Source organism: Phacochoerus africanus, chromosome X, assembly GCF_016906955.1.
Source record: "Phacochoerus africanus isolate WHEZ1 chromosome X, ROS_Pafr_v1, whole genome shotgun sequence".
NCBI lineage: Eukaryota > Metazoa > Chordata > Mammalia > Artiodactyla > Suidae > Phacochoerus > Phacochoerus africanus.
In genome coordinates, this window is record NC_062560.1 from 60,917,077 (window position 1) to 60,936,543 (window position 19,467).

Consider the following 19,467-nt stretch of genomic DNA (forward strand, 5'->3'; position numbering starts at 1 on the left):
CTCCTAGAAGGCATATCACTGTTTTGTTTACTTATTTATCCCAAGAGCCTAGATCAGGGTCTAGCACATAGTAGATATTTGATAAATAATTGATAAATGAATGACAGTATCACTATCACTTGAAATGTGTTTTGTAAAGCAATTATAGTAAGTAAACCTGGATTCTACCCTTGTCCTTTTGCAGAGATATATTCAGATTCCTGGGTTTGGTGAATCCATCCTTTCTTCTACCTTCTAATTCAAATTACTTGAAAATTTCCCCCCTGCTATCTTTCTCTTCTATTAAAATTATTTTCCTCTTTAGAAATACAGTTCCATAATTCTTCCACTTTCCATATCAAATGTCAATTTATAAAAATTCTTTTAAAAATACATTTGCCTTTGGGTTCCCAACTACAGATTTTTCTCTCATTTCCTCCTCCTCACCATCCTACACAAACACATCCTATATCTGCATCTGCCAAATATTTTTCTGCCTTCCAGAGTTCTATTACCCTGCTCATTAACATCAAAACATTTCATTCAAACTGTATTCGGCAACTCCTTGGGAGGAGCTATTTGGGCTAGGTACTGGAAATATGGTCCTCCAGGAGCTTATAAGTTAAGTTGGATAGACAAGTCATGCATTAGCAGTATAAGGCAGTATATATGATACAGACCAAATAACTAGCATACATGTTTAAAATTATTGCATTTCAGAGTAGGAAGAGATCACTGAGGACTGGAATTGATTTGGGAAGTCCCTACAGTGGAAGGAAATCTCAAGCTGAACTTTAAAAAGGTAGCATTTAAATAAGAACATTTCTTAAAAGAAGAGATAGTATAAGCAAGACACAGAAAAGGGAAATGTGATTGGTCTGTTTGAGAGACACTATTTGCTTGGAGTGACAGAGGGCTTTTGCCTCCCCCATTCTAGATCCTGTGCCTAATGCAATGGTGGTTTATATCACTATCATGATGATACAGAGGAATAATATGAGATAAAGTAGAAGAGATAGCTGTAGCCAGATTGTATATTGTTAATAAGAACAGAAACACTATACTTGTAGCTCAAGCTTCACAGATTACAAATGACATTTTCAGCCACATTCTTAGTTAATTTTCATAATAATCTTGGAGGTATGTATTATATTTATTTTACAAATGATAAAATTAAGATTCAAAGGAGTTAAGCACTTGAGAGGCAGAGCCAGTACTCAAACCCAGTCCAAGGGCTCCACAGTTGCTATAATGTTTTACCTAATCTTATGTTATTACTAAGACCAGAATTCTGCAAATAAGAAAGGAGGCGCAAGTATATATTACTTCTAAACTAAAGCTGTTTTCTGATTAAAAACTAAAAACATCCATTAAGGTTTTTTTTGTCTTTTTCTTTCCATATTTACTATTTTTTTTACTTTATTTTTTTATTGCTCAAATGAATTTATCACATCTGTAGTTGTATAATGATCATAACAATCCATTTTCACAGGATTTCCATCCCACAGCCCAAGCACATCCCCCCACCCCCCCAAACTGTCTCCTCCGGAGACCGTAAGTTTTTCAAGGTCTGGAGTCAACATCTGTTCTGCAAAGAAGTTCAGTCTGGCCTTTTTTCAGATTCCACATGTTGGTGAAAGCATTGGATGTTGGTGTCTCATTGTATGGCTAACTTCACTTAGCATGATAATTTCTAGGTCCATCCATGTTGCTAAGAATGCTGGTATTTTGTTCTTTTTACTGGCTGAGTCATATTCCATTGTGTATATGTACCACCTCTTCTTGATCCACTCCTCTGTTGATGGACATTTAGGTTGTTTCCATGTCTTGGCTATTGCAAAGAGTGCTGCAATGAACATTGGAGTACATGTGTCTTTGCGAGTCATGGTTTTCTCTGGGTAGATGCCCAGGAGTGGGATGGCTGGATCAAATGATAGTTCTATTTTTGTTTTCTGAGGCATCTCCATACTGCTTTCCACAGTGGTTGCACAAATTTAAAATCCTGCCCACAGTGTACTAGGGTTCCTTTTTCTCCACACCCACTCCAGCACTTATTGTTTGTAGACTTTTTGATGATGGCCATTTTGGATGGTGTAAGGTGGTAACCTCATAGTGTTTTTGATTTGCATTTCTCTAATAATGAGTGATGTTGAACATCTTTTCATGTGTTTTTTGGCCATCTGTATGTCTTTGGAGAACTGTCTGTTTAGATCTTCTGCCCATTTATTGATGGGGTTGTTTGTTTTTTTTGGTATGGAGCTGCAGAAGTTGTTTATAAATTTTGGAGATTAATCCCTTGTCACTTGAATCACTTGAAAAGATGTTCTCCCATTCTGTGGGTTGTCTTTTTGTGTTGTTTAGGGTTTCCTTTGCTGTTCAGAAACTTCGAAGTTGGATTAGGTCCCATTTGTTTATTTTTGTTTTTATTGTCAATAATCTAATAAGAGGTGGATCTGAGAAGATATTGCTGTGGTTTATGTCAGAGTGTTTGGCCTATGTTTTCCTCTAAGAGTTTTATAGTGCCTGGTCTTATATCTAGGTCTTTAATCCATTTGGAGTTTATTTTTGCGTATGGTGTTAGGGAGTGTTCTAATTTCCTTCTTTTACATGTGGCTGTCCAGTTTTCCCAGCACCACTTATTGAACAAGCTGTCTTTTCTCCACTGCATATTCTTGCCTCCTTTGTCATAGATGAGTTGGCTGTAGGTGCATGGGTTGAATTCTGGGCTTTCTATCCTGTTCCACTGATCTATATTTCTGTCTTTGTGCCAGTACCGTATGATTTTGATGATTGTTGCTTCGTAGTATAGACTGAAGTCTGGGAGCCTGATTCCTCCAGCTCCATTTTTCTTTTTCAGCAGGATATCTTTGGCTGTTCTGGGTCATTGGTGCTTCCAAACAAACTTTAAAATATTTTGTTTGACTTCTGTAAAAAATGTCCTTGGTATTTTGATAAGGATTGCATTGAATTTGTAGATTGCCTTAGGTAGTATAGTCATTTTGATAGTATTACTCTTCCAGTCCATGAGCATGGTATGTCTTTCCATCTGTTTCTGTCACCTTTGATTTCTTTCACCAGTGGCTTATAGTTTTCAGAATACAGGTCTTTTGTCTCTTTAGGTAGGTTTGCTCCTAGGTATTTTATTCTTTGGATGCGATGGTAAACGGGATTGCTTCTCTAATTTCTTTTGCTGATCTTTGATTGTTAGTGTATAGAAATGCTGTCGATTTCTGTGTATTAATTTTGTATCCTGCGACTTTGCCAAATTCATGGATGAGCTCTAACAGTTTTCTGGTAGAGTCTTTAGGATTCTCTAGGTATAGTATCATGTCATCTGCAAATAGGAATAGTTTTACTCCTTCCTTTCCAATTTGGATTCCTTTATATCTTTTACTTCTCTGCTGTGGCGAGGACTTCCAGAATTATGTTGAAGAGTAGTGGTGAGAGCGGACATCCTTGTCTTGTTCCTGATCTCAGCGGGAATTCTTTCAGCTTTTCACCATTGAGAATGATGTTCGCTGTGGGTTTGTCACATATGGCCTTTATCATGTTGAGGTAGGTTCCCTCTATGCCCACTTTCTGAAGGGTTTTTATCAGCAATGGGTGTTGGATTTTGTCAAAGGCTTTTTCTGCATCTATTGAGAGGATCATATGGATTTTATTCTTCAGTTTGTTAATGTGGTGTATCACACTGATGGATTTGTGAATATTGAAGAACCCTTGCCTCCCTGGGATAAATCCCACTTGATCATGATGTACAATTCTTTTACTGTATTGTTGGATGCGGTTTGCTAGTATTCTGTTGAGGATTTTTGCATTGAGGTTCATCAGTGAGACTGGCCTGTAGTTTTCTTTTTTTGTGGAATCTTTGTCTGGTTTTGGTATCAGGGTGATGGTGGCCTCATAGAATGCGTTTGGGAGTATCCCTTCCTCTGCGATTTTTTGAAATAGTTTCAGAAGGAGAGGTGTTAGCTCTTCTCTAAATGTTGGATAGAACTCGCCTGTGAAGCCATCTGGTCCTGGACTTCTGTTTGTTGGAAGTTTTTTAATCACAGTTTCAATTTCAGTTCTTGTGATGGGTCCATTCATCTTTTCTATTTCATCTTGGTTTAGTCTTGGAAGATTGTACTTTTCTAAGAATTTGTCCATTTCTTCTAGGTTTTCCATTTTATTGGCATATAGTTGCATATAGTAGTCTCTTAGGATCCTTTGTACTTCTGTGATGTCCGTTGTTACTTCTCTTTGTTCATTTCTAATTTTATTGATTTGAGTCCTCTTTTTTGCTTGATAAGTCTGGCTAGGGGTATATCAATTTTGTTGATCTTTTCAAAGAACCAGCTTTTCGTTTCATTGATCTTTTCTATGGTTTTCTTTGTTTCTTTTCACTGATTTATGCTCTGATCTTTATGATTTTTTCCCTTCTACTAACTTTAAGTTTTGTCTGTTCTTCTCTGTTTAGCTGCTTTAGATGTAAAGTTAGCTTGCTTATTTGAGCTTTTTCTTGTTTCCTGAGGTGGGCTTGTATTGCTATAAACTTTCCTCTTAGAACAGCTTTTGCTGCATCCCATAGGTTTTGGAGTATCATATCTTTGTTGTCATTTGTTGCTAGGTATTTTTTAATTTCCTCTTCGATTTCTTCAGTGATCCATTGGTTGTTTAGTAGCATGTTGTTTCATCTCAATGTGTTTGTGTTTTTTGTAGTTTTTTCCTCGTTGATTTCCAGTCATATAGCGTTGTGGTGGGAAAAGATGCTTGATATGATTTCAATTTTCTTTTTCTTTTTTCTTTTTTTTTTTTTTGCATTTTCTTGGGCCTCTCCCATGGCATATGTAGGTTCCCAGGCTAGGGGTCTAATCGGAGCTGTAGCTGCCAGCCCATGCCAGGGCCACAGCATCGCGGGATCTGAGCCACATCTGCAACCTACAACACAGCTCACAGCAATGCTGGATCCTTAATCCACTGAGCAAGGCCAGGGATCAAACCCGCAACCTCATGGTTCCTAGTCAGATTCGTTAACCACTGAGCCACGATGGGAACTCCTGATTTCAATTTTCCTAAAGTTACTGAATTTGGATTTGTAGCTTAGGATGTGATCAATCTTACAGAATGTTTCATGTGCACTTGAGAAGAATGTGTATTCTGTTGCTTTTGGATGAAACGTCCTATAAATATCTGTTAAGTCCATCTGGTTTAATGCATCATTCAGGGCCTGTGTTTCCTTATTGATTTTCTGTCTGGTTGATCTGCCCATTGCTGTAAGTGGGGTGTTAAAGTCCCCCACTACGATTGTGTTATTGTAGATTTCTCCTTTTAAGGTTGTTAGCAGTTATATATTATATAACTGCCTTATATATTGTGGTGAACCTGTGTTGGGTGTGTAGATATTTAAAATTGTTATATCTTGCTCTTGGATTGATCCTTTGATCATTATGTAATGTCCTTCCTTGTCCTTTAAAATAGTCTTCATTTTAAAGTCTATTTTGTGTGTTATGAGTATTGCTACTCCAGCTTTCTTTTGATCCCCGTTTTCGTGAAATATTTTCTTCCATCCTCTCACTTTCAATTTGTATGTGTCCCTAGAAGTGAAATGGATTTCTTGATGACAGCATATATATGGGTCTTGTTTTTGTATCCATTCAGCAAATCTATGTCTTTTGGTTGGGGTGTTTAGTCCATTAACATTTAAGGTAATTATGGATATGTATGTTCTTATTGCCATTTTATTAATTGCTTTGAGTTTGCTTTTGCTGCTCTTTTTTCTTTGCTTCTTCTCTTATTCTTTTCTGCCTAGAGAAGTTCCTTTAGTACTTGTTGTAAGGCTGGTTTAGTGTTGCTGAATCCTCTCAGCTTTTGCTTATCTGTGAAGGTTTTTATTTCTCCTTCAAATCTGAACGAGAGCCTTGCTGGGTAGAGTAATCTTGGTTGGAGCTTTTTTCCTTTCATCACGTTAAGTATATCATGCCACCCCCTTCTGGCCTGCAGAGTTTCTGCTGAAAAATCTGCCGATAACCTTATTGGGGTTCCTTTGTATGTTACTTGTTTCTTTTCCCTAGCTGCTTTCAAGATTTTCTCTTTGTCTTTAATTTTGGTGAGTTTGATTAATATGTGTCTTGGGGTGTTCCTCCTTGGGTTTATTTTATATGGTACTCGTTGTGCTTCCTGGATTTGAGTGAGTGGTTCCTTCCCCATGTTAGGGAAGTTTTCAGCTATATTCTCTTGGAATATTTTTTTTCTGTCCCCTTCTCTCTCTCTTCTCCTTCTGGCACCCCTATAATATGGATGTTGGTGCATTTAACGTTGTCCCAGAGTTCTCTGAGACTCTCTTCATTTGTTTTCAACCTTCTTTCTCTTTTCTGCTCTGCATCCGTAATTTCCACTAATCTGTCCTCCACCTCGCTTATTCGTTCTTCTGCCTCCTGTATTCTGCTGTTAGCTGCTTCTAGTGAATTTTTTATTTCAGTTATTGTATTTTGCATCTCTTCTTGTTTAAGTTTTATATCTTGTATCTCTTTGGTCAGTGTTTCCTGTAAGTTATCCATCTTTGCCTCCAGTTTATTTCCAATGTCTTGCAACATCTTTAGCATCAACAATCTAAAATCTTTTCCTGGATGCTGAAAATCTCCTCATCACTTAGCTGATGTTGTGGGATTTTTCCTTTCTCCCTCATCTGAGTTATAGTTCTCTGTCTTTTCATTTTGATAGGTTTTTGGTGTGGTGACCTTTTTAGAGATAATAGAGTTGTAGCCTCTCTTACTTCTGGTGTCTGCCCCCCTTGTGGCTGAAGTCAGTATGAGGGCTTGCTGTAGGCTTCCTGATGGGAGGGGCTGGTGCCTGCCCCCTGGTAGGTGGAGCTGATTCTAATCCCTCTGGTGGGTGGGGCTTAGTCTCTGGATGGGATTAGAGGCAGCTGTGTGCCTGTGGGGTCTTTAGGTGGCCTGTTTCCTGAGGGGCAGGGCTGTGATCCCACCTGGATAGTTGTTTGCCCTGGGGCTTCTCAGCAGCTGACTGACGGGTGGGGCCAGATTTTCCCAAAATGGCCACCTCCAGAGAAAGGCATGGTTGCTGAATATTCCCGAGAGCTTTGCTTTCAATGTCCTTCCCTCACAACAAGCCATGTTCACCCCTGTTTTCCCAGGATGTCCTCCAAGAACTGCAGTCAGGTTTGACCCAGATTCCCATGGAGACTTTGCTTTTCCCTGGGACCCAGTGCACGTGAAAGTCTGTGTGCACCTTTTAAGAATGGGGTCTCCATTTCCCCCAGTCCTGTGGAGCTCCTACGCACCAGCCCCACTGGCCTTCAATGCCAGATGCTCCAGGGGCTCTTTCTCCCAGTGCCAGATCCCCACAGGTGAGGGTTTGATGCGGGGCTCAGAACTCTCACTCCTGTAGGTGAGTCTCTGTGAACCAGTTAGTTTCCAGTCTGTAGGGCTTCCCACCCCGAAGGTATGGGGTTGTTTATGTCACAAAATTGCCCCTCCTACCTCTTGATGTGTCCTCCTCTTTTTCTTCTGGTGTAGGGTGTGTTTTTTTTTAAGGCTTCCGGTCCATTTGGGTGAAGAATGCTCAGTCTTTAGTTGTGAATTTTGTTGTTTTTAGGAGAGAAGTTGAGCTCCAGTCCTTCTATTCTGCCATCTTAATCCCCAATCTTCATTTTATTTTCCATTTAATTTAAAACTGCTTTTTTTTTTTTTGCAAATTGATGAGAAAGTTTCCGAATAGATAACTTTTTTTTTGTCTTTTTGTTGTTGTTGTTGTAATTGTTGTTGTTGTTGCTATTTCTTGGGCCGCTCCCACGGCATATGGAGGTTCCCAGGCTAGGGGTTGAATCGGAGCTATAGCCACCGGCCTACGCCAGAGCCACAGCAATGCGGGATCCAAGCCGCGTCTGCAACCCACACCACAGCTCACAGCAACGCTGGATTGTTAACCCACTGAGCAAGGGCAGGGACTGAACCCGCGACCTCATGGTTCCTAGTCGGATTCGTTAACCACTGCGCCACGACGGGAATTCCGATAACTTTTTTTGTATGGTATAGTATTTTATATCTTGAGTTTCTTTTAAAAGTTAATGTTTTGCTATGTTTATTTTTTCTGTAGTTTTAAGCACAAATCTGTTACCTCACTTTGTTTTATTTACTATATACCATGAAGAAATGAAGAAAAAGAAAGCATTTCTGCAACCATAGTTTGGTGTGAAAATATGAGGCAAAATAGAGGGTAAAGAAAGTCCTTTCCTATGCCTAACTGATGATGATTCCATTATAATTTTCTCTGAAAATGGAAAAGAAATAAACATTTCATAGATGGGTATATAACAATTACCTCTAGAGCAAACTGGGCAGCTAAAGTAAGGACCATGACAGCAGAACATCTATCTGTAAGTACGTCATTCTCTTCTTGTTCTGTAGTTGTTAGTATATTCTCTAAAGCAGTAATTGCTTTCAAAGCTGAAAAACAAGGAAACAATTTAAAAAATAAGATACTCTTATCAAAGATAATAGCTAACTATAGTTAATTATACCACAATAACTTTGGAATTCATTTTAAGAGTACCGATATCTTCAAAATATTAACTAGTTTTCATAAAGTCATCCAAGCTGCTAAACTGTCAAGGACAACTTGAATGTCAGAAAAATGCCTAACTGAGCAATTCACCTCTGTGAATTTATTCCATGGATATATTTGCAAAAGTGGATTCCTACAGAAAAGTGGAATATAATATAGAATAAATTAAAAGAAAAAAGAATGGCAGTATTATATTCTATTATGTATCTTAAAGGTAGACCATGATAGGAATTCCTGCCATGGTTTAGGGAAACAAATCTGACTAGTATCCATGAGGATGCAGGTTCGATCCCTGGCCTCACTTAGGGGTTAAGGATCTGGCATTGCTGTGAGCTGTGGTGTAGGTCACAGATGCGGCTTGGATCCTGTGTTGCTGTGGCTGTGGCTATTCGACCCCTAGCCTGGGAATCTCCATATGCCATGGGTTTGGGCCCCCAAAATAAAGGTAGACCATGATAAGTTAAAATATATGCACTATAAACCTTAAGTAACAATTAAAATAATAGAACAAAAAATTAATAGCTAATAAGCCAAAGAATAAGATAAATGTAATCATATTCAATTAAGTGGTATATATACACAATGGAATACTACTCAGTCATAATAAAGAACAAAATAATGCCATTTGCACCAACCTGGATGTAGCTGAAGACTCTCATACTAAGTGAAGTAAGTCAGAAAGAACAAGACAAATACCATATGATATTACTTATATCTGGAATCTAATACATGGCACAAATGAACCTTTCTACAGAAAAGAAATGCATGGACTTGGAGAACAGACTTGTGGTTGCCAAGGGAGAGGGAGTAAAAGGGACTGGGAGCTTAGGGTTAATAGATGCAAACTATTGCATTTGGAATGGATAAGCAATGAAATACTGCTGTATAGCACAGGGAACCATATCTAGTCACTTGTGATGGAGCATGATGGAGGCTAATGTGAAAAAAAGAATGTATATATGTATATATATATATATGTGTGTGTGTGTGTGTGTGTGTGTGTGTGTGTGTGTGTGTGTATGACTGGGTCACTTTGCTGTACAGTAGAAAACTGACAGAAAACTGTAAACCAACTATAATAGAAAAAATAAAAATCATTAAAAAAAAGAAAGCAGAAAAAAGGAAAAACTGCAACAAAAAATAGAATGGATAAATAGAAGACAAATAAGATGCTAAATTTAAACCTAGTCATATCAATAATCATGGTAAAACATAAATATGGCCTATATGACCCATTAAAAGGCAGAGATAAAGTGAATTAATGAAAACAATTTCCAATTGCATGCTACCTCCAAGAAACATACTATAAATATAAAGCCAAAATTGGTTAAAAGAAAATGGATAATATATACTGTCATAAAGGTAATCAAAAGAAAGCTGGAATGGCTATATTACTACCAAAAAAAGAGATTTCAGAGCAAAGAAATATTATCAGTGACAGATTATTTCATGATAAAGGAATTAATTTATTATGAGATCATAACAATCCTAATGTATTAAGTACTTAACTTATGCATTAAGTAACAAAATTTCAAAATACAAGAAGGAAAAACTGATAGAACTTCAAGAAATGAATAAATCCACAATTACAGTCAAAGATCTCAATAACCTCTCTCAGTAACTAACAGAACAAAGAGACAGAAAATCAGCAAGGATATTTAACATTATTAATCAACCTGACCCAATTAACAATTATGGAACACTTGACCCTATGCCACCAAAATACACATTCTCTCTAGGTGCACATGGAACATTTACCAAGAAAGACAATATTCTGGGAATATAGCAAGTCTTAATATATTTTAAAAGATTCTAGTCATACAAAGTTATGATCTTTGACTAAAATAGAATTAATAAAAAAGTCATCTGGAAATCTGCAAATGTTTGGAAAATAAACAACATACTTCTAAATAATCCATGGGTTTAAACCAGAGTCAAAAGTCCTATTGGAAAGTATTCTGAACTGAATTAAAATGAAAGCACAGGAAGTTCCAGTTGTGGCTCAGTGGTAATGAACCCTACTAGTATCCATGAGGATGTGGGTTTGATCCCTGGACTTGATCAGGGGGTTAAGGATCCAGAGTTTCCATGAGCTGTGGTGTAGGTTGCAGATGTGGCTCAGATCCCATGTTGCTGTGGCTGTGGACTAGGCCAGCAGCTGCAGCTCTGATTTGACACCTAGCCTGTGAACTTCCCTATGCCACAGGTGCATCCCTAAAAAAATAAAATAAAATAAAATAAAACAAAATACAAATAAAATGAAAACACAGTATATCAAAATTTGTGGACTATCACCAAAGCAGTACTTAGAAGGTAATTTATAGTATTCACTGTTTATGTTAGACCCAAATAAAATTAAATTAATGACCTTAGCTTTCACTTTTGGAAACTAGAAAAGGAAGAGCAAATGAAGCTCAAAATAAGTAGAAGAATGGAAATGATAAAGAGAAGAACATAAATACATGAAATATAAAACAGAAAAAAATAGAGCAAAATCTGTGAAACCAAAAGCTGGTTCTTGGATATCAATAAAATTGGTCAACTTGTAGCCACTCTGACAGGGAGAAAAAGAAACAAGACACAACTTACAAATATCAGGAATGAGAAAGGTGTCATCATTATAGATTTTACAGATATTAAAAGGATAATATGGGAGATATAATGAATGACTTTAGGCCAATACTCCCAACAAATTAGATGAAACAAATTTCTTGAAAGACACAAACTATCAAAGCTCAATTAGGAAATAATAGATAATCTAAAGAGACCTATTATCTATTAAAGAAATTGAGTTTATAATTAAAAACCTTCCCATAAAGAAAACTCCAGCTCTCGATGGCTTCACTTGTGACCTCTACAAAACATTTAACAAAGAAATAATACTAATTAAGCAACACAATCTCTCCTAGAAGGAAGAGGGAATATTTTCCAATTCGTTCTATGGAGCCAGCACTACCTTAATGGCAAAATAAAAAACATTACAGGAAAAGAAACTAGAGAACAATATCACTCATGGACACAGGTAAAAAAATTCTTAAACTGTTAGCAAATCAAATCTAACATTTTATTAAAACAAACAAACAAACACATTACGACCAAGTGGAGCTTATCCCAGGAATGCAGCATTGGTTTAACAGCTGAAAAATAAATGTAGTCCATTACACTCCCTCCCCTTCCCCCTTGGCAACCACAAGTCTATTCTCTAAGTCCATGAATTTCTTTTCTGAGGAAAGGTTTTTTTGAGCCTTATATTAGATTCTAGATATAAGTGATATCATATGGTATTTGTCTTTCTCTTTCTGACTTCACTCAGTATGAGAGTCTCTAGTCCATCCATGTTGCTGTAAATGGCATTATTTTCTTTTTTATGGCTGAGTAGTATTCCTTTGTGTATATATACCACATCTTCCTAATCCAATCATCTGTCAATGGACATTTGGGTTGATTCCATGTCTTCACTATTGTGAACAGTGCTGCAATGAACATGCGGGTGCCTATGACTTTTTAAAGGGAAGTTTTGTCCGGATGTATGCCCAAGAGTGGGATTGCTGGGTTCTATGTATAGTTTTCTAAGGTACCTCCATATGGTTCTCCACAGTGGTTGTATCAGCTTACTTTAAGCTTGGGGTTAATAGATGCAGACTCTTGCCTTCGGGATGGATTAGCAATGGGATCTTGCTGTGTAGCCCTGGGAACTCTGTCTAGTCACTTATGATGGAACATGTAATGTGAGAAAAAAGAATGTATACATGTATGTGTAACTGGGTCACCATGCTGTACAGTAGAAAAAAAAAGGTTAAAATAAATAAATAAATAAATAAATAAATAAATAAATAAATAAAACCAACTGTATTAACAAACTTTAAAAAAACTGATCATTTCAATAGATGTGGAAAAGTCATATAACCAAATTCAACATCCACTGCTGATAAAAAACTCCCTGGAAACTAGAAATGGAAGGGAGCTTCCTCTACCTGAAAAAAGGTACATATGAAAAACCTACAGCTAACATCATACTTAATGGTTGAAGACTGGATGCTTTCCCTCTAAAATCAGGAAAAAAACTTAGAAAAAAAATTGCTTTTTACCAATTTTACTCAACACTGTATGGGAGATTCTAACAAGTACAATAGGCATTAAAAATGTACCCAGATTGGATAGGAAGTAGTAAAATTTGTCTTTATTTGCAGAGACATAATCAACTACATAGAAAATCTGATGGACTCTATAAGAAAGCTATTGGAACTAATAAGTGAGGTTATCAAGTCTACAGGATACAGAACTAATATACAAAAATCACCTGTATTTCCACATATTAGCAATGAGTAATCAGAAACTCAAGTTTTTTTAAATGCCATTTGAAACAGCATAAAATATGGTATACTTAGGGATAAATCTGATAAAAGATGCACAAGACCTATATGCTGAAAGATAGAAAAGATCACTGAGAGAAATTAAAGACCTAAATAAATGGAGGTATATAATTTGTTCACAGGAGTTCCCATCGTGGCGCAGTGGTTAACGAATCCGACTAGGAACCGTGAGGTTGCGGGTTCGGTCCCTGCCCTTGCTCAGTGGGTTAACGATCCGGCGTTGCCGTGAGCTGTGGTGTAGGTTGCAGCCGCATTGCTGTGGCTCTGGCATAGGCCGGTGGCTACAGCTCCGATTCAACCCCTAGCCTGGGAACCTCCATATGCCGCAGGAGCGGCCCAAGAAACAGCAAAAAGACAAAAAAAATAATAATAATTTGTTCACAGATTGGAAGATGTCAATTCTCTCCAACTGATCTATAGATTCAATGTAATCCATATCAATACTTACTTTCATAGATGTTGAAAAACTGATTCTAAAATTCATATGGATATACAAAGGACTTAGAAGAACTCAAACAGTTTGAGAGAGAAGAATAAAGCTGGAGGACTAACACTACATGATTTCAAATTTACTACATAGCTATACCAATCAAGACAGTATAGCAATGGTGTAAAGGTAGATGAATAGATCAGTGGAACAGAATGAAGAGTCCAGAAAGAGACCCAAGCACAAATGACAAATGATTTTTCAATAAAGATGCGAAAGCAATTAGGTTGGGAAAGGACAGAATTTTTAAATAAATCAAACTAGAATTATTGGATAGCCACGTACAAAAAAAAAAAAAACAAAAAACTTCAATACATACCTTAATTCAAACACAAAAAATTAATGCAAAATGGGTCACAGAGTTAACCATAAACCTAAAACTATTGAATCTCTTGAAGAAAACACAGGCAAAAATTTTTTGTGACCTTGAGTTAGGCAAAGACTTCTTGGAGTTCCTGTCATGGCTCAGCAGAAATGAATCTGACTAGTATCCATGAGGATGCAGGCTTGATCCCTGGCTTTGCTCAGTGGGTTAAGGATTCAGTGTTGCTGTGAGCTGTGCTGTAGGTCGCAGACGAGGTTCAAACCCCACATTGCTGTGGCTGTGGTGTAGGCCAGCAGCTACAGCTCTGATTCGACCCCTAGGCCTGGGAACCTCCATATGCTGTGGGAGTGGCCCTAAAAAAAACTGTAGAACACACATCTGATAAATAAATTGTATTGATAATATATAAAGAACTTTCAAAACAATAAGAAAACAAAGTTCTTTACAGAAAACTGGGCAAAATATTTGCACAAACACTCCACCAAAGAAGATATATGGATGTCAAATATTAGACATTATGGAAATGCTAATTATAATCATAGTAAGATACCACTACCTGACTATTAGAATGGCTAAAAACATTTTAATGGGCAATTCCAAGTGCTGGTGAGGATGTAGATCAACTGGAACAGAACATAAAACTCTATAGCCACTTAAGAAAAGAGTTAGGCAGTTTCTAACAGTGTTAAACATATACTGACCATACAATCCAGCAATACCACCCCTCAATATTTACCATAGAGAAGTAAAAGCTTGTCATCACACAAAATTTGTAAACAGATGTTTGTAGCACCTTTATTCATAATCACCTAAACTGGAAACCATCCGAATATCCTTCAACTGATAAATGTATAAACTGTGGCATCCATACTTATGAAATACTACTTAATAAAACAAGAACAAACTATGGGAATACAACAGCATGAATGAGTTTCAAATGCATTATGCTAAGTTAAAGAAGCCAAGTTCAAAAAGCTTCACACTGTATGATTCCATTTATGTGACATTCTGGAAAAAGTAAAACTATAGAAATACAAATGAGATCAGTAGAAATCAGGGCTGGAAGTGATGGGATGGAGTGACAATAAAGGGGCCTGAGTTAATTTTTTGTTCATATTAATCTTGATTGTGATGGTGGTTACATGACTACATGCAATTGTCAAAACTCACAGAATTACTTCTATAAAAAAAACCTCATAGAATCATACACTAAGCAAAAGTAAATTTTAGTGTATGTATCCTCAACAAACATGTCTAAAAATGGTCACAGGCAACTGGGAAAGAAGTAAAAAAATTGAGCTGATGCTAGGATTAAAAAGTAAAATAATTTTATTCTACTAGAATGTTAAAAGAAAAAGTTTAATAGGAAATCTGGTAGTGCAGATTGTTTTTGCCATTTCTGCTGGTAAAGTTTCAAAAGTTTTTATACTTCAGCATAGTGTATCAAGAAAAACACATGCTGGGGTTCCCTTTGTGGCTCAGCAGTTAACGAACCCAACAGGGATCCATGAGGATGTGGGTTCAATCCCTGGCCTCACTCAGTGGGTTAAGGATTCGGCATTGCTGTGGCTGTGGTGTAGGCTGGCAGCTGTAGCTCTGTTTTGACCCCTAGCCTGGGAACTTCCATGTGCCACAAAAGTGGCCCTAAAAAGCAAAAAAAAAAAAAAAAAAGAAAGAAAAAAAAGAAAAAAAAAGAGAGAGAGAAAGAAAAAAGAGAAAAACACACAGAAATCTGTAGTGAAAACGCTGATGATGGAAATTATAACAATATTAACCTTGATAAAAAGCTGATTCTAATTTACTACTCCTTACTTAATATAGAGGTTTGGTTTACTAACCTGGAATATTTCTTTTTCAAAGCAGAATAAATCTTATTTCTTTTTCTTATAAAGTGAATAACAGAGTCCACTGCACATATAGCAGGTATTAATAAATAGTTGCTTAATTGGATTAGTATAAATTCTATTCGAATCCATTAACTCAAGCTTCTCAATTTCTCAACTTGTACCCTTCACAAAGAACTAGTCGGGAGCTCAAATTGCTCTAAGATTTGCTCAGCTACTCAGAGGGCTGAACAGGAATAATATCACAGTATAGGTATATCTGTAACACATGTAAGTCAAGATACACGTGTGTACAGACATACTAGCTAGGAAACTATCCTTAACAGTGGAAAGGACAATGTACTAATGGGATAAGGTTCATATGAGCAATTGCAACACTGTCAACTTTGTGGAGAGAAACTCCACTTCAGGGCCAAATCTCTCATTAATAACCTCACCTCCCAAATAAGTGAAAACAATTGAAAGGTATCCTGGAGACTTCCATTCTCTAAAGACATGTTTTTTTTTTCCCAGATAATTTTAATTTTATTATCATTAAAATTAAAACAAAGAAATTTCAAATTGTTATAAAACTCATAGACCTCTGAGAATACATTCACAAGCTCAGTCTGTAACATGCAATATTAAACACTTCACTTACATCACTCTTTGCTTGTGCATCCTTTTTATGACATTTGAGTCCTTTACTGATGAGCATTACCACCTCTGTAGCTACCTCCTGCTACTTTATTTTTTTATTTTTATTTTTTAAAATTTTACGGCTGTGCCCACAGCATATGGAGGTTTCTAAGTTAGGGGTCGAATTGGAGCTGTAGCTGCTGGCCTACACCACAGCCACGGCAATGCCAGATCCTTAACCCACTGCGTGAGGCCAGGGATGGAACCTGTGTCCTCATGGATGCTAGTCAGATTCATTTTCACTGAGTCATGATGGGAACTCCCCTCTTGCCACTGTAAAAAAATTTTTTAATGGAAGTATAGTTGGTTTACATGTCATATTAGTTTCAGGTGTACAACAAAGTGATTCAGCTACATATATTTTTCCAGATTCCTTTCCCTTATACATTATATAAAATATTGAATGTAGTTTCCTGTGCTATATAGTAGGTCCTTGTTGGTTGTCTATATTACATATAGTAGTATGTATATATTAACCCCAACCTCCAAATTCATCTCTCCCTTACCCCTTTCCGCTTTGGCAACCGTAAGTTTGTTTTCTATGTTTGTGGGTATATTTCTGTTTTGTAAATAAGTTCATTTGATTCTTTTTTTTTTTTTTGGTTCCACATATAAGTGATAATCATATATTTGTCTCTCTTTGTCTGGCTTATTCCACTTAGTATGATGGTCTCCAGGTCTAACTCTAAAGACAATTCTTTACTGATTGCACTATAATTTCCCTCTGCTCCCGCATCTTTTTAAAGGTAATTTTTAATAGGCTGGTTCAAATGAGAGAAAGCACAAAAAAGTATAATTTCCTCCAATTCTTGTCTCACATTTGCCTAGTTCCTATTCTTTCTTTCAATAGGCAGACCCTATTCTTTTATTTTTATGCAACCTTCCATAGTTTCTTTTTGTGTAGTTGTATCATCTTTGCCTAGGAAAGCTATAATATATATTGAACTCTACTGTCTTAAAAACCATTTTATCTCTCAGAAGAGAGGATTAAGGTGGCAGAATAGAAGGACTGGAGCTCAACTTCTCTCCTAAAAACAACAAAATTCACAACTAAAGACTGAGCATTCTTCACCCAAATGGACCGGAAGCCTTAAAAAAAAACACACCCTACACCAGAAGAAAAAGAGGAGGACACATCAAGAGGTAGGAGGGGCAATTTTGTGACATAAACAACCCCATACCTTCGGGGTGGGAAGCCCTACAGACTGGAAACTAACTGGTTCACAGAGACTCACCTACAGGAGTGAGAGTTCTGAGCCCCGCATCAAACCCTCACCTGTGGGGATCTGGCACTGGGAGAAAGAGCCCCTGGAGCATCTGGCATTGAAGGCCAGTGGGGCTGGTGCGTAGGAGCTCCACAGGACTGGGGGAAATGGAGACCCCATTCTTAAAAGGTGCACACAGACTTTCACGTGCACTGGGTCCCAGGGAAAAGCAAAGTCTCCATGGGAATCTGGGTCAAACCTGACTGCAGTTCTTGGAGGACATCCTGGGAAAACAGGGGTGAACATGGCTTGTTGTGAGGGAAGGACATTGAAAGCAAAGCTCTCGGGAATATTCAGCAACCATGCCTTTCTCTGGAGGTGGCCATTTTGGGAAAATCTGGCCCCACCCGTCAGTCAGCTGCTGAGAAGCCCCAGGGCAAACAACTATCCAGGTGGGATCACAGCCCCGCCCCTCAGGAAACAGGCCACCTAAAGACCCCACAGGCACACAGCTGCCTCTAATCCCATCCAGAGACTAAGCCCCACCCACCAGAGGGATTAGAATCAGCTCCACCTACCAGGGGGCAGGCACCAGCCCCTCCCATCAGGAAGCCTACAGCAAGCCCTCATACTGACTTCAGCCACAAGGGGGGCAGACACCAGAAGTAAGAGAGGCTACAACTCTATTATCTCTAAAAAGGTCACCACACCAAAAACCTATCAAAATGAAAAGACAGAGAACTATAACTCAGATGAGGGAGAAAGGAAAAATCCCACAACATCAGCTAAGTGATGAGGAGATTTTCAGCATCCAGGAAAAAGATTTTAGATTGTTGATGCTAAAGATGTTGCAAGACATTGGAAATAAACTGGAGGCAAAGATGGATAACTTACAGGAAACACTGACCAAAGAGATACAAGATATAAAACTTAAACAAGAAGAGATGCAAAATACAATAACTGAAATAAAAAATTCACTAGAAGCAGCTAACAGCAGAATACAGGAGGCAGAAGAACGAATAAGCGAGGTGGAGGACAGATTAGTGGAAATTACGGATGCAGAGCAGAAAAGAGAAAGAAGGTTGAAAACAAATGAAGAGAGTCTCAGAGAACTCTGGGACAACGTTAAATGCACCAACATCCATATTATAGGGGTGCCAGAAGGAGAAGAGAGAGAGAAGGGGACAGAAAAAAAATATTCCAAGAGAATATAGCTGAAAACTTCCCTAACATGGGGAAGGAACCACTCACTCAAATCCAGGAAGCACAACGAGTACCATATAAAATAAACCCAAGGAGGAACACCCCAAGACACATATTAATCAAACTCACCAAAATTAAAGACAAAGAGAAAATCTTGAAAGCAGCTAGGGAAAAGAAACAAGTAACATACAAAGGAACCCCAATAAGGTTATCGGCAGATTTTTCAGCAGAAACTCTGCAGGCCAGAAGGGGGTGGCATGATATACTTAACGTGATGAAAGGAAAAAAGCTCCAACCAAGATTACTCTACCCAGCAAGGCTCTCGTTCAGATTTGAAGGAGAAATAAAAACCTTCACAGATAAGCAAAAGCTGAGAGGATTCAGCAACACTAAACCAGCCTTACAACAAGTACTAAAGGAACTTCTCTAGGCAGAAAAGACAAGACAGCAACAGGAAACAAAAATTCCACAAATGACAAGGCTCACCAGTAAAGGTATATATACAGTGAAGATTTGAAATCATCCATGCACAATTATACCACCAAAATCAGAAATCATGAGAAGAGGTGGGTACAAATGCAGGACACTGGAGATGAACTTGCAATTAAGAGAACAACAACTTAAAACAATCTCATATACATATAGACTCTTACATCAAAACCTCAGAATAACTGCAAACCAAAAATCTACAATTGATACACAAACAAGGAATCTCTGGAGAAGAAATATATCTCATAGTAAATAAGTGCATAATCCACCATGAAGGGGGTCATTTGACATCATTCTTGGAATGCTGAAGTCTCCTTAG

At 37.6% G+C, this 19,467-nt stretch overlaps 1 protein-coding gene across 1 annotated transcript in view; it reads right to left on the reverse strand.

The window, feature by feature from the left end:
- TEX11 (testis expressed 11) overlaps positions 1 to 19,467 on the reverse strand; it is a 159,334-nt gene that overhangs the window by 102,456 nt on the left and 37,411 nt on the right. The window contains exon 6 of the mRNA XM_047764210.1: positions 8,302 to 8,426. Coding sequence (XP_047620166.1) covers positions 8,302 to 8,426 — 125 coding nt within the window. The remainder of the gene's footprint in view (positions 1 to 8,301; positions 8,427 to 19,467) is intronic.